General features: G+C 40.2%; 1 protein-coding gene across 16 annotated transcripts in view; it reads left to right on the top strand.

Annotated features, from left to right (window-relative positions):
- Elavl2 (ELAV like RNA binding protein 2) overlaps positions 1-27,801 on the top strand; it is a 148,827-nt gene that overhangs the window by 99,042 nt on the left and 21,984 nt on the right. For all 16 annotated transcript variants that reach the window (XM_021159661.2, XM_021159652.2, XM_029476744.1 and 13 more), the window contains one exon: positions 19,259-19,362. In XM_021159661.2, the coding sequence (XP_021015320.1) occupies positions 19,259-19,362 (104 nt within the window). The remainder of the gene's footprint in view (positions 1-19,258; positions 19,363-27,801) is intronic.

Genomic DNA, 27,801 nt, shown 5'->3' with positions numbered 1-27,801 from the left:
TGTGTGTGTGTGTGTGTGTGTGCGTGTGCGTGTGCGTGTGTGTGTGTGTGATGGTCTGACTTAAAGCTTGACTCCCAGTGGGCTATTACTGACCTAAAAACTAAGCATGTTGTTTCATTTAGCTGTAAGGTGTTGATTAGCAAAGTGTCACCATGTGACTTGCTTGCACTTTTATTGATGCCCTGTCCCTTCAGCTGACTATCCCTTTAATGTAAATCACAAATCCTCCTGCTAACGTTCTGATTTCATGCACTAAGGCATCCAGATAGAGAAGTACAGAGAACAGTGGCTTGGATGTAAGGAAGCCCAGCATTTCTGCAGTGTTAGCAGATCACAGGACTTCTTCTTTCTTCTAAAGAAGAAAAAAACCGCTGTCTCTTTGTTTTCTTTTCTGTTGAAACATTCATTGAAAACATTTAAAGCACTGCTTCGTTCCCTCACACAGATTTCTACAGACTTCAGTTTGTGTGGGGATGTGGGGCGATTTCTGGGAGGGCATGGTTAACTTAGCAGATGCAGTTTTACATCTTGTTTTCCTTTTCTGTTAAGTCCTTATGCATATTGCGAATTAGAGTTTATTTTTAGTTCTTAATGAGTCCTTCTCTCATCATTGTACTTTTTGTTGCAATTCTGTTTTCAACATAGTGCTTTGATTTTGAAGGGAGTGAATGTGTATGACTTACCAGTTTTATATTTACACCGTCTTCTGCTCAATTAAAATGGTATGTTTCTCTGTGTAAGATAACGGACTTATAACCTTGCCCATGATCTCTCATAGCCTGTTTGACCTTGGACTCTACCTTTAGGAAGTCAAATCTTCCTTTTAAGAAAAACTTCAGGGGAGGTATAAATGCAGGTAAACAATAAACTAGAATTACTGTATGGTCTTCAAGGTCACTGGAAGGTTTACTGCCTCCCTCGTTGATGTTTTAATGTCCTCATAAGGAAGAGCTGATCATTAACACCAGAGTCTACAATCTGTCCTCTGAAATCTTCCTGACCTTGGGACTCATATGAGAGCTCTTCATCACACAGCTGGAATGGGTGATAGTTCCTCTTAGTCTGCTTTATATTTTTTTCTTCCATTAATTAATTTATTTACTTTACATCTGGATCCCAGCCCCTCCTCCGATTCTCCTAGTTCCAACCCCTCACACAGTCCCTCTCTCCATTCTTCCACCTCTGCCTCTTCTCTTCTGAGAAAGGTGTGGGCTGGGTACCATCCCACCCTAGCACATCAAGTCACTGCAGTCCTAGGCGCACCCTCTTCCACTGAGGCCACCATACAAAGCAGCTCAGTTAGGGGAACAAGATCCACAGGTAGGCAGCAGAGTCAGGGACAGCCAGCCCCTGCTTCAGTTGTTGAAGACCAAGCTGCACATATGCTAACTATGTGCATGTATGCTTGTTGGTTGGTGGTTCAGTCTCTGGAAGCCTCCAAGGATCCAGATTAGTTGACTCTGTTGGTCTTCTTATGGAGTAGCTATACATTCCAGGTCCCTCAATCCTTCCCCAAACCTTTCCACAAGGCTTCCTGAGCTCAGGTCAGTTGCTGGTTGGAGCCTCTCAGAGAACAATTATGTTAGGCTCTTGTCTATAGCATAACAGAATATCATTAATAGTGTCAAGGATTGGTTCTTGCCTATGGGATAGATCTCAAGTTGGGCACTTACCTTCTCAAACACAAAGAATTGTGATTTAACATGTTAAAATTTCAATGTTTCATACCATTGTTTTAAACCTTTAAATTACTGGTGTTTCTAGGCTCTTATTGAGGGGATGCATTCGTAGGTGTTAGAAAAGATGAAAATACAGAATTCTCAATACTGATCTGTAACATATATGAATATACATCCATATATTTACTTTATAAAGTATTAGAATCCAAAAGCTTTGACAGAAAGCAAAGGTAACATTCAATAGCCCCTACTTTCAGGTTCTGGAACATCTAAATCTAGACCTGGTATTAAACATCGATACAGAATGAAGCTAGAGAGATAGGTCAGCAGTTAAGAGCATTGGCTGTTCTTCAAGAGAGCCTTGGTTAGATTCCTGGTACCTACAACTGTCTATTACTCCAGTTGCAGAGGAACTAACGACCTCCTCTGGACTCCAGCATTACTAGAAAAGTTCATGATACACAGACAAAATATCTGTACACACAAAATAAAAACACATCTTTAGAAAATAGATTCAGAGTCACCTGTAACGGTTAGCTTCCTTCCTGCAGTTGAGAGTTTAATCCTCAGAGTTTGGAAGACACTGTATCTGGACCTGGTCTTCAGTACAAGGGAGCCTTATGTTCTTTCCTGGCTTTAAGCCAAATGGCTATTTTCAAAAAAAACAAAAACAAAAAACAAAACAAAACAAAAAAACCCTCCCTCCTTTTGTTGAGGGGTCACAAGGTATCAGATGTCTGCAGTAGGAGCTGACAAATAAGAGTGAGAATTTCCTTCTGTTGTTTGGTTTTCCCATTTACTAACTCCCTTTTCCAAGTACCCTTCCATGAAGAAATGTGTTCTAAACCCGCAGAGTAGAACCATTATTAACCCAGTATCTTCTTGAAGCTGCCTTGAGGGGCAGATGCTGATACACATGACATTAGGAACAAGTGGGCAGTGGCTGTTTTGTAGCATGTTAGCTTGTGTCACTGAGTAGAAAAGTCTTCCCTTTAAATCTTAAGTCCACACCAAGAACTCCTGCCTTCCCATTCAGCATCAGCTGCATTCTTGCTGTAACAAACATCCTTCCACTCAGTGACTGGGGACATCATTCCACTCTCAGTGACTGACAGTTCTTGTTTTCAGGAGTTGGCCACTGATGGCTGAAAAGCAATTGTATGTGTTCCTGGCTTAACAGAAAGTCCCCCTCCTAATCTTATGAATTTAAAATAATAAAAAACTAATATTTCTCATGGTTAAAGTCTTAAACTTTTAAATTTACTCCACCCCACCCGCCTCAGTGCTGAGGATTGAAACCATGGCCTTGCAGATGTTAAACTTGAGTGGGGAGGAAGAGGTCCTGTGGCCAAGGCTCTTTTATGTCTTATTTGATCACAGTGGTGCTGCTGCTGTTCAGCCTGTGTGAGAACTTTGGATCTGTTTGGGAACATGTGCACTGTTGCGTTTCTGATTTATGGAGTGATGCTTGTGTGTCATGGTTTGGAGTAAGCAGAGAACTAGTCTTAGGGGGAGGGACATTCAGAGTGGCCCAGGCTTCTGTTGCTGTTCTGAGCTGGAGTGCAGCAGCAGTCTGTGTGGTTTGCTAATGGTTTGACGAGTACACCACCTGGTAGAGGGGTTTGTTGTAGTCCCTTATGTAACTGTAAGAGGAGGATTTCTCTCTCGTTTAGATGGAAAGATTTGTAAGGAACTTTGTGAGTTTAAGGAAAGTTGTCTCATTTTCTTTTATTTGGACCATTCTGCATGTGACTTCTCTTTCTGTGTATAGTGTGGTAGGAGACTAAGTGGTGGGCATTTCCTCCGAGTCAGCTACAGAAAGCAAGGCCAGTAAAAGGACTAAGAGTCACTTAGGCAGTTTGCCTCAGGATCCAGGTTCATCTTTTCATCTTTTGACTGATTTTGAAAGACACACTCTCACTCTCTCTCAGGCCTGAAGCTCAGTCTTCCAGCAACTTTCCTTCTGAGTGCTGGGATTACAGGCAAGACCTACCAGACCTAGCTCATGTTGATGTAGGCATTTGAAGAGTCCATGGCAGGAGGAGATTGAGGCGGAGACATTATCTGTCTCCTTTGATGTCTCATTAACCCTGAGGCTGCTCTATAGCTGCCTCCTCTTTCTTCCAATCACCTTTGCATCTATTCTGGTCAGTTCCCCTTTGCTAATTAGCCAGAGTAGATTTGTATTTCTCTTGATTTGTGCTGTAATGAATCGTACTTGTGTAATGCATATGTTTAATGCTTTCTGTCAGTTTACTTTTGAATAAACCTCAAAGGAAGTCTATTTCCTCATCTTGAGAGTACCGTCTGAGCCGGGCGTGGTGGCGCACGCCTTTAGTCCCAGCACTCGGGAGGCAGAGGCAGGCGGATTTCTGAGTTCGAGGCCAGCCTGGTCTACAAAGTGAGTGCCAGGACAGCCAGGGCTACACAGAGAAACCCTGTCTCAAAAAAACCAAAAAAAACAAAACAAAACAAAAAAAAGAGAGTACCGTCTGTACTGTATAGCCTACACACACACACACACACACACACACACACACACACAAACACATGATCTTATGTATCTATATGATATCTAGAACCTACAAGTAAGACAGACCTGAAATTCTTGTCTTCCTGGAACTGGTGTAATTTATTCCTATAGTTGCCTCCAGTTGTACCCATTTCTCTACAGATGATATAATTGTCATCTTCAACTCAGTCTGCCATAGTTGTCGCCTCCATTTAGTCTGTCTTGAGTTCTCTCAGCAGAAACCTTACGTCTTAGTTTATTTGTCGTATATTTATGCCTCCTAAGTCCCTGCTGCAGAATCATAAGTGTAATTATTTAAAAATAAATTCATTCAATGTTGCACGGTTATGTTGCAATTTGTATAAGCTTAAAGGAATCAGATATCTGTTCTGGTGAGGTTGGAGCAGAGGAAGCTTGATCAAGAGGACACCAAACTTTGGGAGATGGTGAAGAGAATCTTGCAGAAAATCCTAATTAGGCCATAAATTCTAAACTTGAAAAAAAAAACCCCACAAAATTCCTTTGAAAATTGAAAAAAGCTCCACAGTCACTTAATGAACGGGGTTTTTAGTTGTTCATTTTTGAAAATCTTGTTTTACCTTTTTTTCTCTTTTCCTGGTGATTTCTTTTCAATTTTTGAGGCTGGCCTTGAACTTGCCATGTAGCCAAGAAAGAAAAAAAAATGTTTAAAGGACTTAATTCTTAAATGATTTGTATATTACATGTCTGCCTGTTGACATGTGAATGGGGGTGAAGTGCCTTTAGAAGCCACAGGAGGGCCTTGGATCCTCTCCAGTAGTTGGGAGGACTGACCTGGGTTTTGTCAGAACAGGGTACACTGTTGACAGCCAAGCAGTCCTCAGCAGCCTGCTCCCCTGTTCTTTTCTTAATACTGGATAATGGTGCCAGGACAAGTTAATTTTGATAGGTATAACGTCAAGAGTTTTGGGGTAACCGTCAAGGCTGAAAAGCGAATGTGTTCTCATGCTAAGATTCCACATTGAACTTAGGATAATTGTTGGGTACATTTTGATGGCTGAGATTATCTTTAGTTGTTCTGTTCAGCACAAATTCTAAAGAATGGCTACGAAAGTAAAGAAATTCTAGGTTAATAAGTGGAAGAGATAGCATTCAAGTTGCTAAGTATTGTGGAATAGTTAGTTGAATCGAATATAAGTTTAATTTGTTATATTTTGGAGAATCAAGATACCTCTTTCTTCCCAAGAATGATGTTGCTGGGCATGGTGGCTCCCACCCATGATCTCAGGGCAAGAAGCAGAGGTGGGACAATTTAGAATTCAAGGCCAGCCTCAGCTATGTAGTGAGACACTGTCTCAAAATAAATAAGAGATAAAACATTGATGGGTATTGAAATAATGTTTATATTGATTTCGACTGATTTCAAAGGTATCTGAAATGTTTAATACATGAATAAGTCAGAAGTGTGGAGGTTTTTAGCATGGTACAATTGCTTGAGTGCTTGTGTTGAATGTAATTTGGGTGTGGATGAAGATAACCCTAATACAATGTAAGTGGGGTTTTGTGTTCAGATTCTTTTCAGTGTGGTTTTTTGTTTTTGTTTTGTTTCTGGGTTTTTTTCTTGCTAAGAAGTGTCTAGTTTGAGAAAAATCAAGTAGTCTGAATGTAAATGAAATACCTTAATAATGTTGCCAACTAAGGAGCCTAGAATAAGTACTTCATAGTTTGCATTGATTTGAGAATAGGACTCAACTAATCAGAGATCTGGCAGCATCACAAAATTATTCTGTCACTTCTAAATAAAAAAGACCATTTTACAGTCTTTCCTGTTCTTTATAAGTAGCAAGTAAGAATTTGTCAGTAACAAAACCAGAAAGTTGCTGAACACCAAAAGGCTGTTGAGAGTCAGAAAAGAGCAGAAAGGTTGGCACTGAGTGAACACTTTATTTCTTTGAGTTTGCTCAGAATTGAACACATAATGCACTGTGTAGTGTTGTAACCTGTAGGAAGTTGTTTAACAAGCCTCACTCTAGCACATAGGGCTAAACATTAGTTTCGGGAAGTAATTTGACAAGGGTAAGGCAGATGTCCACATTGTGAGCACAAGCGTTAGCGAACACCCTTGGCTTAGCTTTTGTTCACAGATGAGATATGTTAACCAATCTAGGTATTGAATTTATAAGGCTATTTTGCAGATAGACTTAAGTCTCTAGTTCCAGAAACCACCTTTCTTGGGTCTAGTCTTGAATTTTTTCTTTTTCTTTTTTTTGCGGGGGCAGAGTTGCTATATGATGTGGTCCAAAGTGTGGGGCATAGAAGTTATGTTGCTTATCAGACCATGTCAATAGAGTTTCATCTGATTTTATAAACACATAGCACATAGAACATATAAGCCACACAAGTTCCCTGGTGTCAGGTGAACAGAACAGGTGGAGCACTATACTCCACACTATAAATGACTTAAAATCTAGGCGATCGTGAACAAGCCCCTTTTCAATTTCTATCCTGTTATAGATGTAGCATGGTAGTAAGAAAGATTACTTTTGTATTCAGAGTTTTCTTGTTTCGCAGGGAATATATACCTGGAAATACCAGCCGTAGTACAGTGCACTACATCTCTGGCAAGAGAGTATGATGTCACTGTCACCATAGGACTACAAGGCAAGCTTCTGCCTGTGCACTTCCGTCAGGGTTATTTTTCTGTGGTACCAGTGCAGATAGAGCCACAGTATTCCGTCATCTAACAAGTCATTTTCCTCTGCATTTTAGGTTCTTTATTATTGTATTTGTGCTGAGTTTAGACTGGAGGTTTACAATATCCCCTCTTTCCAACTTTGAAATGAGGTGATTGTAGGGAAATGTGCATGCGTGCTATGAATGTGATAGTCATAGGAACTGCACCATTTTGTATTTCTCTTCAGAAGCCATCTGTTAATTGATGGGCATATAGCCATGTGGTCTGACTGGTTTGCTGTAACATAAGCTACCCCTTAGCAAAAACAAAATGTGTATTTATTTCTATCAGGGTACTTCCCTGCCTGAACTTATAGGCGTGGCTTTCATCTGACCCACAGACTTTACCACTTTTGTGAGTACTGCCAACTTCCTTGTCAGTTGGGATCCACTGGGGTTGTTCCCCTCTACTGCTTCAGAGACACCTTTCTTGAGGTCCCAGAGGCTGTGTCTGCAGTATTAAGTAGGTTTCCTTGTACCAAGTATTTAGATTCCAATCTGCCCAAACATAATGTTTCCAATGGGAGAATTTCTCCTAGATATAAAATTCATTGCTTTTGTGTGACTATTTTAAATTTAAAGGAAAGAAAAAATATGTTTCTTAAACTCTTGAAAAAGTTAACTCTGTTTGTTCATCAAATATAAACTAAGCAAACTGTTGTACACAGGAAGGGAAATCCTGGTATTTATATCTAAATCTTTGTGCTGAGCGAGGACAGTGACAGTCCTTGGGAATCTTAGTTCTTTATCTTTGCTAAAAATATCACTAATAAATTATGCTCCTTTTGAAAAAAAAAGGAGCTAGTGGGCACTTACTTCAGGTAGAGCTTGGCACATGTCATATTGTAGAGGTCACTTTAAGGTAGAATGAGGCTTTTGCTTCATAGAATTTTTTTCACTGTATGATATTACCCATTATTCTTTCTGTGATGACTCTGCCTCTTCTCTAACCTTTCTTAACATGGTATCACCTCTTTGTGATGAATGTAGACTTGGATTAAGTATAATTTGTGAGTCATGTATGCAGTGTCAAAATAATGTCTTATGGTAAACTTCTTCCCACTTTCTGTCTCTTAATTAGAATAGCATCGCATCTGGATGTGGAGAACATTCACATCCATGTACATTTATATAAAGGAGACTTCAAAGATGCTACCCAGGGTAGCCATCTTTGGCTTTGCATTTGAGAGATGTGCTGTCTTTCTCTGTGGTATATTTGATGAGAATAGTTGCACAGTTGAGATGCTGTGCTAATCTCTACTCACTGACAGGTCAGCAGGCCCCTTGTTCTTTTTCAAATGTGAGATGATATCTGGGAAAATCTTGGCTTCCTACCTTAGCCTGGACTTGAGCGGACTGCTGTAGGACTGAGTCTAGATGTTGAATGTTGGATGAAAGGAGGCTTGTGGAAGACATTGTTTATCCATATGAGTGAGAGGTCCTCATGTGGGCTGGAAAGCTTGTGGAGACTTTAATGATTAGTCTTGCATCATCATTCCCCTTGCAACCACTGCAGACTGACTATTTTCGGGTCTTGTTCCTCAGTGAGTGGGTCAGTCTTGTGTGTCCTGCACGCTAATCCTCCTGTAGCACAAGCTTGAGTCTCAGGGAGAGGCAGTTCTCCTGTCTCTGGAGACAGAGTGTCTCCTGAACTGTTGTCCAGATCAAACACTTTACAAATGCCTCATCTTCCTGTCTTCCCCATGTGCTTTTTCTTTTTTCCTTTCATTTCTTTGTCAAGAAAACCCTGAATTTCATCTCTTGCTAGACTTCAGCTTTTCATGTTAGTCATTGGTTAATTAAAACTTGAGTGACCAGCCATGAATGTTCCCAGTTCATTTCTAGGACTGGCTTCTCTTTTATTTATGGTGGAACTTAACATTTTCAGCTTGTTAGGGCAGAGACTGTACGGTATTGATCCCCACCTTCTTTTCTATAGCTAGAAAACCATACTCAGAGTATGAAAGCATTTTAAGCAATCTGCTGAGGGGAGAAGTATCTTGTGTGGGAGACAGTTTTGGCAGTAACAAGCATATTTGGCTTTAGTCAGAAGAATTGCTTTCTGAGCTTCTGGAAGAGGAGTATGTAAATCAAGCTTCATTTAAGATGAATCTTGTTATAATGCAGATACCTCTCATCTATCTGCTTTATAATGATGGATTTGTTTTGAGGGCTTAAGTGGTTTCTGCACCTGCAGGATGCTAGTCCTTTTCTTTCAGAGTTTCTCCCCCCACCCCTTCCTTTTATATGTGGTCCTTTGGATGGATCAAGAAAGAACCGTAAAGTTTCAGTCAGTTGATTACACACAAGGGACAAGAAATCAAATGCAGGTGTATTTGAAGATAAGTTTTCTGGTTGGACAGCTGTGATATCTGGGTGCACAGGACCTTGCTTCTAAGCGATACCCAAGCTCCACTGAAGGCAGTGAACTTGGAGAAGTTAAGCTTGGGAAAGTCAGCCTTGGATATTTGAAATCAAATTTGGTTTGCCAGCTACCCCATGTGCCTTTGAGCAACTTAATTATCATCTCTGAATCTCCACACTTATTATCTTTACAATGTTTATAAATGTGTGTACATAGAATTAAATGTGCTGAATCTATATAAAATGTGTTGCTCCATAAGCAGTGTTAGGCAGTAGAGTTTTCTTTGCTTCCAGGCAGGTAGGTAGATATATTTATGGGCTATTGGGAATGGACTTTGCCCTTCAAACTTACAGGCCTTTTTGCAGTGGAAAATATAGGATGTTGAAGCTTTTGAATAAAATACATTCTTTAAAATTATGTGTTCAAGAAGAAAATTTATCTCCAGAAGAATCTTTTATCTTACAGACCTGGTACGGTTTGCATAATCTAATGCTCCTTCCACAGTTTGTATAATCAAATGTTTCTGTTTGAAATTTCGGACAAAACAGCCTTCCTAGTAAATTGCAAGGCTGACATAATGTCAAAAAGGCTACTAACTAATTATAGAGCTTAGGGGCTTAATTTTTGTGTGTGTGTGTGTGGTATCTAAATAAAAATGCTGTTTTGCAGAGAGTAAAAGCCACTTTAAGAAAGCTGCCCTGCTTCTTAGTAGACTGAGTGCTCACTGGTTTCTTTGTGTGAGTGTGTGCATGCACCCATGTGAAGATTGACACCAGCTGGTCGTGAAGCAACAGCAGATGCCCTTTTTACTACCACAGTTGTTAACTGGCTTCCTGCTTTGCCACAATACTATTTTGAGGAATATAGCTCCTCTGCCCTCATCTCAAATGATATTTACTCGAACAACTCCACTACCTCTTAAGCCGGCAGAAGACAAAGCAGAGACTATAAGTATCTGTGTGTATGGAGGTCCATATATGTTAATTCAATGGAGAGATTATTACAGACCCATCCCTTTAACCGGGAGTAGATCTGGCATTAGCTTAGAGTTGTTAATGTCCTAACTGAACTTTAAGAGCCTGAGTTTTTGGTTACCTGCCATCTTTAGGCTTTTGCTCCCGTCACAACAGCAGCCTTGCTATTTGAAGGTAGAGCTGCTGATGGCTCTTTTTTAACAACTATCTGAACTAGTAGGTGGCAAGTGCTGGCTTTTGTCTTCCCCACACCCCCTTCGAGATGCTCCACCATCTTACTCTCTTTCATACTGGAGAACTTTCTTAAGATTGGAATGAGAGGAATCCATCTATTTTCTCTCTTCAGATTAAGCTCAATTTTCCCAATCAAGACATTCATAGTAGCTAGTACAGCACTTGAACATTTAGAGGATTTAATATACTCTCTGTTCTCCATAACCTAAAATTGAATAGTGTGGGAGTTCTTAATGCTGTCTGCAAGGGTGATGTATTAAGAACCCACACTTTCGCCAACTTAAACAAGGTCACACTGCATTGCCAGCAAATTCATAATTACTGGGACTGGAACTGTAGAAAAATATAGAGCTTTACTAGTTGTATAATCAGGGCAGATATGGCCATTAAAATTAACTCACAGAGAAAATGCCCTGGTGCAGAGGACATTAGATGTTCCCCATAGAATTAGACTGTTTAGGTAATATTTACCAAATAATCACTACCTATAACTTTGATTTCAGCAGAAAAGTTACAATTTAAACTCTTTCCTTATTATCTCTGTATATCTGAAGTTCCAAAACCTGTTTAAAGTATTAGTTCCTTTGAGTCTCAGGCCAGCTTTATTTGCATTTGGGCAGAATGTGAGTTTTGGAGCCACCTATCTGTTTTGTGTTTGTGTGAATAGCTAGGGTGAACTCTGTCCTGGTGCTAATCCTTGGTAATATCCTTTGGGAAGCTGGTCAAAATGCTCTGCATGTTGAGAGCTGGCCTAGACTATAGTAACAGGATCCTGTCAGCAGCTCCCTCTCCATGTGGTCTGATTCATTAGAGGGCAGCAAGGAGCTGTTTGGTATGACCCAAGTTAGTGGCTATTTAAATGGAATAAATCATTGCATCTGGAGGAGATTTAGACTGAGAGAGACTGGACCTTTGGAGAGAAACTTGACCAGGAAGCATTGTGTCCCTCTACTCCCAGGGTTCTCTCTTCCCTTTCTCCTGCTCTGTGGTACCCATGCCGTGAGATATTAAGAAAGCTGGGAAAGTCTGGGTTGTGCTGCTCTGGTGCCAGAGTTGCAGTGCACAGCCTGTCTGAACAGACACACATGATGGGAGCCCAGGAACAGAGAGTCCATCTGAAGAAAGACAACACATTTGCAACTTTATTGTGCATGGGGAGGAGGGAGAGAGAAGGGCAGCACAATAAGAGAACTAGGCTTTTATTAAAAAAATAAAATAAAATCCCCCCTTAGAAATCAAATTCTCCAAATCTTGTTTTTTTACTTTCCTACCTCTTTTAGTCAAGGTATTCAGCTCTACACAGGGGCTGTTTGGCAGTTGCAAATCTTTCTTCCTTTTTTCCTTCCTCAAATATTTCACTGTTAGACTTTAGGATGCAAGAGTCTTGCTTGACAGAGGACCATCAGCAACCTGTTTCTGGTAACTCTGGGATTTAAAAGAGACCCATGCTGCTTTTATTCTGTTACTTCATAAAACATTACTACTTCTCTAAATGAAATAAGAGATACACATCAATCAGTGTACTCACCTTTTATTGTTGATTCAACTACCAGGTTTTTACAGAATTCACTCTGCATTTTATTTGACTCGTTCATGAATAGTCTCGGCAGACTTAATTATATTAGTGAAAAAGCACTTTCAACAAAATTATATGCTGACATCCCATAATTCATACTTACAGATTTGTGAAACAGATTTATGTAAATCTATCAAATTACTCTATATAACATTATTTTTTTTTAAATTGAGATTTCATTTTAACGGTATTTATAGAAAATTTTCATACGAGAAATTTTACATGAACTATTTTAAAAAATAGCTCGAATGACTCCTTTATGAAGACAGAATACTGTAACATTTGAGCATCTCATCTCCATGTTCTGTGATCCATCTGGTACAAGACAGGGGCAGGGGAACATATTCACAAGGGCAGCTTTAGCCCTCCTTGAACAGAAGATAACTTGCTCTTACTACCTTCATCCCTTTGTGGATGGCTCATTCATTTGGTTACTGAACATTTACTTACTAAATAGTATGTGATAGGGCCTTTGTCAGGAGCTGAGGTCCGCTTGCCCTACTTTGGTTAGTACCAAAATGGAATGATCTGCCTATATTCAAATTAGCCCAGCATGTATCCAAATTGCCTAGTACACATATATGGCAAAATAAGGCATAGTATGAGGCCCGTTGGAGAGCTAACAGGGAGAACTCTTCATCGCTACTAGTGATGGACACTGAACATGAGGAGTAGTCAGGCATGTGGTGTCAAGAAGTGCTTTCATAGATAGTCTCAGAGGTTTGTGTGAGTAAGCCACTTCTGGAAGTGTGCTCCAGCACTGGCACCCAAATGTGCATAGTAGGGCAAGTCTGAGGATCAGCAGAAACAGCCCTGGTAGAAGAAAACAGAAAGATAGTGATCATCTTAGAAAGCAAGGGCGTGGTCAGCTTGTGTGTTTTAGGAAGGCTGCCAATGTATCAGTAGTGGAAGATGGCTTTCACCTTGGCTTCAGAGCCTAGAGGAGAGTGTGATTATTCAGAAAGAGTGGAGAAGCAATAGACCAAGTCAAAAAATTAATAACTGAAAGGATGCCCAGCTGAGGAAGAGAGGCAAATTTAGCTGTGTAAGTAGATGGCATGCTGATAGGAAGTCATTTTAGTCACTGGTCCAGGACCCACTTCCTACTGGTCTTATATCAGACATTATTATCAGGATGAGGTCCACCCTGCTGTGTTTAAAGAGCATCAGCACCCCTTCTTCTGTTTCTCACTCTCACCCCATTTGATGGTTCTCCTTGTTCCTTATTCTTGTTCATTGTCTCCTCAGATTGGAGGCTTGTGATGAAGAACACTAATCTGCATGCTCGTAGGCCTAGCAAAATGTAGGCCTTTGCAACAGTGAATGAATGGATACTTAAAGAAATAATTAAGTATAACTTTTCCTCACAAATTCTTGTTGACAAGGGTCTCATTTAATATTGGTTGGATAAGATTAATATGCCAGGTTTTTAATAAGAATTATGGCAGTCTGTTGCCTTTAGTTTTAGACCTAAGGGGTTAATTTGATATTTTGTACATTGGTAGTAATTTCAAATAGGGAAGGAAAAAAAAACCTAAATAAAGTGACCTTTGAATGAAACAGGTCCAGAAAATTGTGTATTTTTAATTAAAATATGCAATTAAGTTTTTAATTAAAGTATGCTGTTAAAAGCAATGTAGGTGACTAGGGAGTGGCTGATGCCCTGAATTACAAGGTTTGGGATAAATTGGCATTTACTGTGTTCCCACAGTGTCACTTCAACACTAACAGATTCTTTTCCTGTTTAGCTTTTCTTCCTCTGACCCCAACACTATTTGCATAGTCCCTTCTTCCTGCTGGGGCCTGCTGGGGTGTTTCAGTTCTCTGCTCTTGTATCAGTTGTGTTTTAGACATGGTTTTCTATCTCTTGTGAAGGCAGCAATACTTTCCTGTGGTATGTATGTTCAGTTAAAAAGAATGCAAAAAAAAAAAAAAAGACATGTACAACTTGGCTGGAGTGTGGTGTTAGTCCAGAGAGCTCAGTTCTCCTGTGAGAATAGCTGTATAACTGTCCATCAAGTTGTTTCCCTAGTGAAGTTCTGGAATTCTTGCCATAATGTTGGAGCCAAGGCTTGGATTAGTGGTTCTTAAACCTTTGAAAGACTATGGGCGCAGGTAGCTTGGGAAGGGAGCTGGGAAGCACCGGATGCTAGCTCTGCTTTTAAGAAATGTTGGGGTTTTTTTTTTTCCTCATAATTAACTATAATTGGAATTTAAATGTAGAGTTTTGTAAGAGTGTTTCCAAAAGTGAACTTTAGTTTGGGGGTAATAAATGCATGGAATATTTTGAACCATATGGGAAAGGTGTTTGGTTCCCAAGCCTTCCCTGGTGTAGGTCCTGCTGGTAAGTAACTAGGGAACACAGGAATAGAAAAACTAGGTCCTGGCTCAGTAGTTTTTTCAGTAGGGTTTCCTTCCTTTAAGTTTGGTTAACTATTGCTTTTTTAAAAATGAAAACTTCTGGGGACTGGTGAGATGGCTCAGCAGGTAAGAGCACTGACTGCTCTTCCGAAGGTCCTGAGTTCAAATCCCAGCAACCACACGGTGGCTCACAACCATCCGTAGTGAGATATGACACCCTCTTCTGGTGTGTCTTAAGACAACTACAGTGTACTTACATATAATAATAAAGAAAATCTTTTTTTTTAAAAAAGCAAACTTCTAACCAGGAATACAGTATAAATAAGATAGTTTTTAAAAAGCAGGCACTTACGTAAAAATAAAGAGTAAACTGCCATTTGCCAGAATCCACAGAAATGAGACAGTAGGTGATCAATAAATTAATTAATATTACACACATATGTATGAAGCCTTTAGAAAATGTCGTGATTATTAGGCATGCAGAAAACGTCCTCTGTAGACAGCCGTCAGTCCCACAGGCAGTGCCTGGCCTTGTTGCTTTATCACCTGTCTCTTAGGTTGTAGAAGTGATCACCACGCTTTCAGTGCCACCCTTAACTTTACATGAAGACTGTGGCTATCAAACATGACCACTGTGAGCTTATAACTGAGCAGTAGATTACCACAGGGATGAAGGGGATAATGGGAGGGCACTGCGCATGTTTATGATGCCTTTCTATACCTGAGGCTCCAGTAAGTATTTGCTGACTAATTAATGTACTTTATCCTGAAAATCTATAAAGTTCCTATTACTCTCATACTTCTTTCTCATTTTTACTAATTCTTTAAGGACTTCATACAATATGAATTTATCATATTCACTCTATTTCCAGACTCCCCCTAGATCCACCCCTCATTTCTCAACCCACCCTACTTAGTGTCATTTCTTTTTTTTAAGTTCATGAAGTTCATTGTGTGCTAATCACACATGCTTGAATGTGGCCTTCCCTGAAGTATCTGTGACCTACCAAAGCAACAAACACTCCTGATGAAAATTGACTCTCGCTTCTCTAGCAACTATCATTTGCCAGGGCTCTTCAGCTAGGGTGGGACTCCATGCCCACCACCCCTCTTCATCTGGGGTTTGTCTGACTTGAGCTCACATATACCTGCTGTCACAAATGTGAATTTGTATGTGTAGCTGCCCTGCTGTGTTTGGAAAACACTTCACCATAGTTCTCCACTGCCTCCGGCTCTTTCACTTTGTTCCCTATCTTTCATAATGGTCCCCCAGCCCTGGAAGAGAGGGACTGCTCCGGATGTCCCATTTAGGGCAGAGAATGCAGCACGCTCTTGTTCAATGCACCTTTACCAATTGTGGACTTCAGTGTTACAGTCTTCTGCAGACAGAAGCTTCTCAGATAAGGGTTGTCTCTTGTATTAGTTCCCCAACATTTTAGTTTGCTATGATAACAGTGAACACGAGAATGGACCTTTAGGGAGCAGACAACCCTTACATTGTTTTATTATTAATAGGAAAATTTACTTACCTTGAACACCTTCTATTTGGCAGATGACACTCTTCTCAATAAAACCAGATCAGAAGCTTTGTGCTTTGTTTTTTGTTTTTAAACAGGGAGAAGAGGTTCTTTGGAGGTAAATATGTGATTAGGCTTAATCAATAGTAAGAATTTTATTCATTGTTGTAGCTAGCCAGATTGCATTGGATAACAGGTCATATTTAAAGAATGGGCTTCCTAACAATGACCTTTATATCTTTGTTTGGTATTTTAAATACCAAACATTTAAATTTAAATTCTCCTGGTTTCATTTTCAAACCTTCCACTGCTCATAGCAAGTTAGGAGCCAGGACTCCTGCTGACTTGTGGAGCAGATCAGCAGGAACACCTGGAGCAATCTTCTCCATGCACAGCTTTGGGCTTAGAAGTGTGATTGCCTAAGACCCACACCAGGAGGCCCGAAATAGTAGGTAATGTGACAACAGAGAAAAAGACCACCATGCATCTCTTAAAAATATATCTGTAAAATGGTGTCTTCCCCGTGGAGACACTTTACATGCTCAGGCCCCCTCATAGCTTCCAGATGTTCTATATACTCTAAGACTTCGTTTTCTTGGGTCAGTGAGATGACTCATCAAGACAGTGTGGTTTCTGCCAAACCCAATGACCTGAGCTCAATCCCTGGAAAATATATACGGGGAAGAGGAAAGAAGGCTCACTCCTGCAAGTTGCACACACAAGTTGCACACACACATAGATAAATATTTTAAAAAGAACACCCCCCTCCAAAACAAACAAACAATCCCCCCCCCATGTTTCTTAGGATGGTTGTAGCCCCATAACACTGAACTTTTGGAAAGCTGTTTTCATGCTTCAAACCCTACTGATAATATCAGGAATTTGGAGAGCAGGGTTCAGGCTTTCCAAGATTTCTAAGTGATTCTAGCATGTAGCTCTTGTTGAAACTGTTGCTGGCAGAAAAAATCTACCTGTAGAAAAGAGAATTGCATTGTCCTGATGCAGTTAGTAGTTAATTTAATCATAGAGTAGTAGAGTGATAAATCTGTTCGGTCCAGGGTTGTCTGTCTCTTCCCTTTGTATCAGATTTTACTATCTTCCTGGTATGACCATAAGTGAATGTGTTTAAACTCTGTACTGTATAGTAGGAGTGTGTGTACTACTTTTCTGTATGTAGTCTTTCTCTCGGATGTCTGCTTTCTCAGTACCGAGGGTTGTCGGCATTGTTTCAGCGCTCTAGCTGTGTAGGATTATCTTCATTTTCAAGGTGACTCAGAAAGTGTGAGGAAGGTCTTCAAAGTCACACAGTTGGTAGGTAGTAGAGACAAGATTGGAACTCACCTGCCAGGCGCCAAATTCCATACAAGCTGGTTTCTTACTTAGATTCTTTTTGTCTTTTGCCAACTTGAATCCTGCTCAAGGACAGTAGAGTTGCATTCCATACTTGAACAGTAGACAAGTAAGAAATGCTTCTCAAATTGGTAAAAATCGGAAGGCTTGAAATTACCGTGGCTTGACATGTGACTCTTCTTGTAGATTTATTTCATGTGCATGAATGTTTGCCTTCATCAATGTATGCTCAAGTGTGCCTGGCACATGTCTAAATTTGTAAATTTAGTTAAACGTGTGCATTTGTGGCTCTCCCTTCTCATTCTTGTTCTCTGAAGTGCTGATCTTCTGACGTAGGGCCTTGGCCATGTTAAGCAAGCTCTCTACTAGTGCCTAATGCCCCAAGGCTGTTTTCTGTTGTTTTGATTACAGGAAACACAGTTTGGAAAGAGGGAATATGCTAGCTCCTGATTTCCCAAATTCTGATCATGATCTCCAAAGCATATTCCCAAGTTCTGTGTTTTTCTTATCAATAGCAAGGAAGTCACACTTTGGAGTAACCAGAGTGGCTGTCTTTAATACCAACATGCAGCACTTGGGGGACCCATTGAGAACAAATTCCCGCCTTTCCTATGACACTGCTAGAGAGCCAGGGTTTTAAGAAAGCATTTGTACTTTCTAGGAAATGTCTGCTGTCTAATCATTTCCTTCATTTATGTCTCCTGTCTCTTCTCCAATGGAGAAATTTTGCCTCAATTGAACCTTTGATTTCTGGGAGCAACCTGACATAGGTCTTTGATGCAGTGCTTATCCATCTATGCTATCTCCATGGTTCCTAACAGAGCGCCACTGAGTGGGAGGTTAGATGGCCAGCTGATGGGGCCACCACCATGGCTACAAGCAAGAGTTGTTTGGATGCGATGTACAATTCTGTCTGTGTTTTGTGGCTTACCTTTTTCCTTTTCACATCATCATGTATGCCATCCTTTGCGTGATCCTTTGCTTGTTTTGCTGTTGTGCATTTTTAGATCAGAATAATACTGAGAGAAAGTTCCATTTCATTTGTCCAAAGAAATGCTATTTTAAAATTGTGCATGTGCATGTTTGTATGGCCACATGTGGTCATACATTGTTTAAAGACCTCTCAATCTGAGATGTGCTGTTAGTCCATTTTGTCATGTATGCCCATTACAGGTGGTTCCTTATGCAAGGCTAAATGATGCAGATCAATCACCTGGTATAAATCTTGATAAAATCAAAGGATATATTTGAGGGAGTTTTATACAAAAACATGGCATTTTTATATAGCACACCTTTTTAAATGCATATGGCTAAATATGTAATAGAAATAGATTCACCAGTAATAGCCATTATCATCAAGTACTTACTGTCCAGACTGTATATGACTGCATTCTCATATGACCAGTTCAGTATATTTTTTACATCAGTACTATCATAAGCACATGACTATGACTTGTGCTAGGCGGTCATCATAGTGATGATGTCACTAGGTGATAGGAATATTTCAGTTTAATTAGACTTTAATGGGAATACCATTGTGTATGCAGCACATCATTGACCAAAATGCCATTATGTCACACATTCCTGCATACACAAATCATTTTTTCATTTTACTGTCTGTAGTAACTGTAGTTTTGAAGTGTGGTAATGTCAATCCGCGTCATAAAACACTGACAGATTTTTGGTTGCTGTTTCTACCTTCCATCTCCTAGGTGAGGAAAGTGAAGTTCCTAGTTTTCTCTATCTCTTCTGGAGCTCAGCAGAGAGGTGCACCCAGTTTTGGGGCTGCTGCCATGTCCTGGATTAGGCATGTGATGTATGATGGGATGGTCTGGGCCTGTGTGGTTTCCTAAACAGCACTGCTTGCTGAGTTCTAAAGATATCTAAATTTACAAATGGCAGGAGCCTGTGCTAAAAGCGAAGTCACCTCCTGTCCCTGGGTTTGAACTAACATGCCTCTCCTCTTCCCTCTCCTCAGGGCAGAGCTTGGGTTACGGATTTGTGAACTACATTGACCCCAAGGATGCAGAGAAAGCTATCAACACTCTGAATGGATTGAGACTTCAAACCAAAACAATAAAAGTATGTTCACACTTTTCTTAAATTTGCTTGTAGAATAAGAGTTTATTTATTTATTTATTTATTTATAATTAAAAGTTTATTTGTACTTTTCATTTGGGCCCCATGAACCTGTCTGTGAGTCATACAGTATAATGTTTTTGTACTTATTGACAAAGGAGGCAACTTTAATATTGTATGTAGACACTTATATTAGCAGAAAGAGCAACAGTGCTCTCAGATATATACTGTATAAAGCCCTAAATTAAGTCCTTATAGAGAGATTCCTTGAACTATTACTGGAGGGATTGCTGAACTTGTCTAAACAGCAGTAGTTAGTGTTGTTTTGTAAGCCAGAAAGACTCAGCCGTGTTTCTCACCTCTGCCCTTGACACAGATTATGACTGTGGCTACTGTGTATGTAGATGGGTCACAGTGTCCTTGAATGCAGCCCTTTTTTGATACCAAAACTTAAATTTCATATGACCTATCAACCATAAAGTATTACTTTTTCCAGTTTAGCATTCAAAACAATTAGTGATTTTGAGCAAGCACACTGGGTCTGGTGGTTATGTTTTTTGCTTTCTGAGGAGATAGACTCTCTGGAAGTTTACGTGCTACATAAGTCATGTGTCCTTTGAAGGTGTACAATAAGTTATTTTATGGATATTTTTCTGCAGGTTTATATTTTGAAATCCTTACCTCAATTCTCTGGATAAGAAGTTGATCCAGTTTTAAGCATAGATTTCGCTCTCTTTAGCAAATAAAAGTGATGTTGCCTCTGGCAAATCTAGCCCATGTCATCAATTCACTCCCTCCTGCCCAGTGTGGACATCTCACATCAGTCATGGTGCACGCTCTTGCTGAATTTAGGTGTAGCTCCCAAGTATATTTCAAAATAGTGCTCCAGACTATATCAATTGACTTAAGTTGGAACCTGTTTTTTTCCCATGATTTAAGAAGCCAGCCTACACTATAGCCTAAGAGGTGAGAAGTTAGTCAAGACTGACTGGCATCCATCTTACTTACAGACTTGTCTAGAAGTTTTTGTTTTTGTTTTTGTTTTGAGGGATCTCGAAGTGCAGTGTCATCTTTATGCTTAAAGTAATTTCTCTTCAGATTAAGAGTTAAGGTGATGTGTTAACCCTGGGTCGTTTTGATCCCTCATTCTTTATATTTATGAAAAATGTCTGCCAGTGCTTTTCATCTGAAGGAAATGCATGATGGTTTCCAAATATACTGAGATGTGAGATGTCCGAGAATTCTGGGTGTTTCTAGTAATGGGAATGTCTAAGGAGACAATGCATCCTATAATCAGAAAAGGAACTGTTTATTGTGATATCTGAATTCTAAAAGCATCTTTGAGAAGTTTAAGATGACAAAGACTTAAGTTGGTTTTGATCTTTCTTTGTTTGTTTTTTAATCTGAATTGCTTTTCCCCCCAACTCTTCACACTTGCCCGCTTAATCTTTCCTCATGTCAAATGTTCAGTCTTTTAATAGTGATAATACAGTGCCCTTAATAATGGTGCCCACTATCTAGCTCTCCTCAGGCTGTTTTGTGTGTTCTAAGTCCTATGGATTTTTGTAGGCTTCCTCTTCCTTAACTAAAATGATCAGCAGTCCTGGAAATCAATTGCTTTTAGTGCTGACAGCCCAAGTTGTTAAAAAGAAAATGAAATGTGATTGGGCTGGCTCATCTCAGCAAATGACCCTTTTCCTCGCTCCAGAAATAATCACCCTTATTTCATTCTTAGTGAGTCACTTCTTTTGCCATACATACTGCATGCTGTAAGACCCTGAAAAAGGTAGAGATGCACAGGAAGCAGGCCAACGTAAGATAAATGTACTCAGCCTTTCCCATTGATGCCAGCTGCTCCCCTGCTGCCAGTGGTCCAGCCTGCTCTCCTCAGGCCTCCCATTGATGCCAACTGCTCCCCTGCTGCAAGTGGTCCAGCCTGCTCTCCTCAGGCTTCCCATTGATGCCAGCTGCTCCCCTGCTGCCAGTGGTCCAGCCTGCTCTCCTCAGGCCTCCCATTGATGCCAACTGCTCCCCTGCTGCCAGTGGTCCAGCCTGCTCTCCTAAGGCCCAGCTGCTTGGGCTGAATGTGTAAGCAGGAACAGTAGTGCTTTGTGGCTTTTATCCTGTGACATCTGCTACTTGTACTGTCTGAAATTTAGGAGGGGTGATAGGCAGGCAGCAGGCTACTTCTTTTCCCTGCCCCCATTTGGTTCTTGCAAAAATATCAGATAACAGCTGGTATCCTCAGTTTGGCCCAGATTTCTCTTGAGAGGCAAAAGCAGACCATTCTTCAGAAGTAGATTGTACAATTTTTGCTTATATTTGTATTTCTTCTTTTTTTTCTTTCTATTAGACAGGTTTTGCATTCTTATTATGAAATCTCAAGTGTGTTTTTTCTTGTATTCACTGTTTTCGCGGTGATCTGGAAGCCACACTTTAATCCTGGTGGTAACTGTCAGACTGATCTTACCAATTCTCACTGCTCTGAGAACCCCTCTGAGGTGCTCCCCTGCTGGGTTGTTCCAACTCAGGTTGAGTTAGCCTGTGCTCCATGTTCTCTACCCACAAGAAACCACAGAAGACTGGGGATCAACAGGATCCAGATGTAGTTTAGACTTGCACACTATTCTGTCTGCTGTGAGTGTGGAGGAGACCTTGGAGCTCATAAAGGTTAGCCACGGATGCATAGTTGCAGACAGCAGTAACTCTAATACATCTAATACCCCACTAACACACCATGCTTTTCTTTAGAGGAAAATACCTACTTTGTATATAGTTGCTTATATATATGACGTTTACTATTCTCAAATATTTGTTTTTGTTCTCTTTTCCACGCCACCCACCGTATCAGTATGGCTTTGGTAAATTCCTGATTTTTTTTTTCTTTTAATATTGGAGTACTGGTGAAAGGAGGTTTATCAGTCCAGTAGGGCTTTGTGTAATAGTTGAAATGGTAAATGACTTATATTTGCTATTTCTTCAGTGAGTTAAACTCCCTCCGGCCCCACGAGAATCTAAGATACTTGTTACATTTATGTGTGAGGAGTGATTTAGATGCACGTGTTCCAGAACCAGAGCTGTATTAGATAAGTGAGCCCAGGTGATCAGCAGTCTGCATGGCAGTCAGCTTTTCCTTTTGAGTGGGTGGCTGTCTGCAGAGCTGTTGCTTTGCACACAGGGTTCAGTTTGTCTTGTAGCCTCTTCTTCAGTCAGCCTTTGTGGTCAATTCTATTAGACAGAGTAAAGTGTCTGTCACCTTGAGTATGTTAAGTAAGTGGTATGTGTTGTAGCTTACAGTTCAGTTTTCACCTTCAGGAAGAAGAGCAGCTTAGAATCAGGAAGTCCAAAGATGTCACTTCAGGTTCGCGTGGTATCGCTTTATTTTAAACAGCACTGATATACTTCGCCTTCAGTGTGATTAATCATGATTCTGGGTCGTGCTATGCCTCCTAGGGAAATGTGTTTACAACATCCCTTGCTAGTAACAAGGGATGGATTGGTCAGCAGCATGGAGCTTGCTAACCCCTGCCCATATTGTCCCTTATATTGACAAAGTAGATAACAGGTGACTGTTCCAGGATGTTAATGTCTTACCTTAGCAAGGGTAGGAAAACAATATGGTTTCTGTGCAGTTCAGACAGTAGAACTCCAAAGTATTCTGAGGGCAGTATAAGAAATCCCATGCTGGTGTGATGGTATCTCTCAGTAGCCCTCCATTGCCCGTGAGAACTGACTCTGGCCTTCTCAGGAGCGAGGGGTGTAGTGGCTGCCGGTCATCATGTGCTTTCCTGGCTCATTTTTAAGGAAACTTATGTAGAGATATGTTCTGAATAGTGTGCAGAACACTCAGTTTAAAGCCAGAATATCTGTCCTTTTGTCTAGATTAACGGTATTAGACATCAATTCATGAGTAGAAGAAAGATGATTATTTTATAAAGTAAAACCTTTCATTTCTGAAGTGCCTTACGTGTATTCTCTTGTGTACAGTGATACAGCATATCTCCCACGTTCCGGATCAGTAGGGAATCAGTATGAAGCTTTCTTTTCCAGAACAGGAGCCCTGTCACTGGAACATAGCTGTATATTACTGTTAGGCACTAGTCCAGAAACCAGCCTCTCCCTCTGAAGTCTGTGGAGATATGGACGGAAGTATGGAAGTGCCCCCGTGTATTCTCTCTTTTTCCATAATTATCCAAGCATGTAGCAGACTAAAAATTACATTTGCCTGAAAATTAACTACCATCTAGAAATGTGGAATATCTTCATTAAAATAATTAAACTACTATTTAAGTACATATTGAAAATTCTATTAAAAAATTAGAGTATTAAGTATTAATAATAAGCTGTTCCTTAAAGTGTTCAGGTTGACAGTGATTAAGGTAATCTAATAAACTTTTATTCTGAGTCCTTATATAGCTTTTCAGTTTTTTCTTAAAATTTATACTTTTTTGTATTTCTAAATTATAAACTTAGAAAATGTTACATTTCCTTTTCCCCACCTGTTTAGCCAGGAGTTGTACTCAACATGGAACTGTAAGCCTCTATTCCTGACTTTTCTTGGTCACCTGGCTGTGTCATCTTGCACAAGTCTTTCAACCTTTTAACTTCCATTTGTTTTTGTAAATGACTGGAACTTGACGTCCCCAAACCAGGAAATCTAAATTGATCCAAAACTTGAGACCTTAGAATGTTGACGGGATGAATCTTCACCATGACATGATCCATGCACAAAATAAGTAGAAATAATGTAATGCGTGCCCTTCAGGCTCCTGATGGATAATGCATATAATGTGTGAAAAGGCCCTTGTCCCAAACATTAAGAAATCAGGAAAAAAAAATGGCATCCAAACCACTGTGTATGTTTGAGTGTGTTTGTGTATGTGGTGCTGGTGGTGGTGGTGTTGTGTGTGTGTGTGTGTGTGTGTGTGTGTGTGTGTGTGTGAGAGAGAGAGAGAGAGAGAGAGAGAGAGAGAACATGGCAATATGAGAGAATGAACGCTTGAAGCTAACTCAAGATGTCATGCTCAATCTACTATCCCCTGTGTTTATTGACCCAGGGTCTTTCGTTGAACTTAGACCTTGATAATTTGGCTAGTCTTGCTAGCCAATGTGCCTCCTGAGTGCTAGAATTACAGGTGGCCTCTGTACCTGCCCAGCATTTTAGGTGGATTTTGGGGAGTCCAAACTTAAGTTCTTATCTCCCAGTCTTTCCAGGTGAGAGTTAGATGGCCGTTTGGGAGTCCACAGAGGGCAGTGATTTTCCATTCTTTGAATAGATTTTCTTTGGATATCATTCTCTAGTTGCTGGAGTGGAAGTGAGCTTATACAAACAGTGGAGTGGGGAGCAGGTCCCCAGATCTCTTATGGTCCTTCCACCTGCCACTTAGTGGAACATTATTGGTGGTGGACTGAATCTGTGTTCCTTGCAAGGAAGTGATGGGTCATTCTTTTCCCCAAGCATGTTCTGGAGGAATACCCTGGTCTTGGGAGATGGCTCTGCTTATGCACATGAGGTCTAAGCGAATGCTGGCAGGTTTTCCTTTGTAACCAGCCTAGAGAACTTAAAACTTTTATAGCTACCTCCATTGGAGTAAAAGGGTTGACAAATGCTTGAGTCTACCTCTCTGAAGGTGAGGGAGAGGACATGAAAGTCAGACTTTGAACACTGGCATTGGTTTAGGAAATCACTGTTGCTATTTCTGCTTTGCTGTTGTCTATTTGTTTTATGGTGGGGGGGTTGCTTGGGAACTTAATAAGTCTAACTGCCCAGAACTTTAAATCATTTGACCAGCTGGTCTTTTTGATACCTAAAAGGAAGAAGCTCCTAAAAGCACTGGACTAGGAGGCCTATGTGTGTGGATTTATGTCGGTTTGGGTTTTAAACTAACAAGAGGAGGAAAATCTGAATCTGATTCACACGGTCAGAAAATGGCATCCCGAGCAGGCCTTTTAGTCCACCTGCCATGCTTTTTACAAAGTGTGCCTCAGTAGAGACACTTCTGTAAGGCCTTCTAGCTGTGGCTGCTCTGACTTCAGACTGCTTATGGACAAGGTTGGGTTGTCTTTTGTTTAATTTAGGAGCCAGGAGAGCTGGTTCTCCATCTTTTTCGCCTGTTCTGAGCAGCTGGCTAGATAGAGTTAGGTACTAACTTCAAGGAGTCCATCCCATCCTTCCTTCTTTGCCATGCCTGCTTTTCACCATAACGTCACAGGACTCTTTAAAAAGTAATTGTGAAGGAACTGTAGCAGCCACTGAGAGGCAAGTCCTTATTTTCCTTCACAGATAAATTGGAGCCCACGTTAGGTTTTTTTTTGTTGTTGTTTGTTTGTTTTTTTTTTTTTTTTTTGAGACAATAAATCTTAAGTCTTGCTAGTGTGTGTGTGTGTGTGTGTATCTATATATGTATGTATGTATGGCTCAGGGTTTAATCATTCCTGCTCAGGCTCTGGGGTAACTAATGGTGGTCCCTCAGGTGAGTGACAAAAAAGAAGCAAAACTGGGCTGCATCAGATAGTTCAAAAGAGTGGTTTCCCATGAGATCTTTAGCTATCTGTATTTAGAACCTTGATGTTCATGCCTGTTTTATTCTTATGGCCCTTCTTACATTCCTAGAAAGGTTATGGAGACAACCACATTGCAAGGTTGAGTACAATGGGTATTTTATGATTTCACAGTTTCCCAGGCCCGGCCAGGCTGTGGGGCTCCTGGAAATCCTTGGGATCAATAGACTTACTTTAACTTCTACAATTTTGCATTTGTTGGTGACTTATATCCCTATAAATGCTTCGAACTTGCAACATGGGAATTGTCTCATTCAGAAACTAACATTAGAAGGTGACTCTTATTTTTATAAGTTCTCAGGGAAACCTAAAAAACAAGGCCCAGGGTTTGAACATGATGGATTTTAAATCTTTCTGATAAGGGCTTTTCAGAACTTCTGTTGTTCCACAGAATCGCTTGAATGGGGTAGTTGACTAAACACAGACTTCTAGTCACCAGGAGTTACTGATCTGATCACTAGTGATCCAGGCAAGGAAAATGCTATATGTAACAGCTGCCAGACACGTCTTGGCCCCATTTAAGTTAGTGAGCCTATATAATTCACATGTGGGTGTACTTATGCTTATTTCCAAATATATGTTGATGCAAATAACAAGACCCCTATTATGGGTTATATTATCTTCATAGTAGAGCAATGTGCATTCAATAGATAAAATGCTGGATTTAATGAAGAAACAATAAATGTTTTCCCCTCTGTATAGTTAGCTCCTTTTCAGAGTATATTTAGATCTCAGGTAAATCACAAGTAAAATAACATTGTTTCCTATGTATCCTTTGTGGTTGTTTGGGTCCCATGAACTTAGAATGGGTCTTCATGGTGGTCAGTGCAGATGCTATTGTTAATAAAAGATAATTTTGTAATTCATAATAAGGTCATATCACCTGCACCTGACCCTGTATGTTCACCCCTCCTTAGTATCTATTTTATTAACCTTTTTTCATAGGCCTCTCCCTAAATGGCAGTTTGTTGCATTATTATAAAAACCGTAACATGCTATAAATAGTTTTTAAAGTATTTGGTTTCTGCCACCTTAGTTTAGGAACATTTGGCCTGTAAACTGAATGTTGTCCGGCAGCCACGGGGACATGAAAGCAATATATAGGTTTGCCAAAAGCCTGCCCAGATTTGTAAGAAATTGTTAAAAAAAAAAAAAAGGAAAAACCCCAAAAAACAAACAATACTTTAGTGTTCTTCACTAAGCAGTGTCTTGAGGGACTTGTGAAGTTTGCATCATCTGCAGACTGCCCTGGTCCACAAAGTCAAGGGAACTGTGAAGGTGAAGGCTAACACCATCTCTCACCTTTGTACTTTGTTCTCCGAGTATTAGAGAACATTGATCCACCAGCAGCAAAGGGGATACTATTTGGAGGGTTAATTATAGCTAGTGAATGTTATTGATGCTATCAGTCAGTGAGAATGGAGGAAAGGGCTTGGTGCCAGGACATTCTATGTAATTAAATACCACAGGATTCTGAAGGTGAGGTCAGGTCTGAAGAGGGCGATTTATCTCAAAACAAAGATGAAGGTGGCACGATCCCCTTTTCACTCCCCCCTTCTTAAGTTTCTGGAGATGTTCCACGAATGTCTGTGATGGCATCTCTTCATTTTGTCCTGTGAAGGTTGTCATGTTTTGTATAAAGCCTCTCTTGTAAAATCTTTACAACTGCCATGAGACAAGCTTTAGGAGCACAGTAATTATTTTTGTTAAAGCGCTTTGTGGGGAAATATGTAGCTCAGATGTCTAATAGACATTTGGAGAAAGGAGGATCGTATCTCTGAATGAAACCATTAGTGTTGCAAATCAGTTCATTTAAGGAAAGTTTTCCCATGGTTTTTCTCCAATGTGTGATCATGCTGAGAGTGAGGGTATTATCTTACT

Source organism: Mus caroli, chromosome 4 (genome assembly GCF_900094665.2).
Source record: "Mus caroli chromosome 4, CAROLI_EIJ_v1.1, whole genome shotgun sequence".
NCBI lineage: Eukaryota > Metazoa > Chordata > Mammalia > Rodentia > Muridae > Mus > Mus caroli.
Note: the sequence above shows the minus strand (reverse complement) of the source record. Positions and strands in the feature narration are given on the sequence as shown.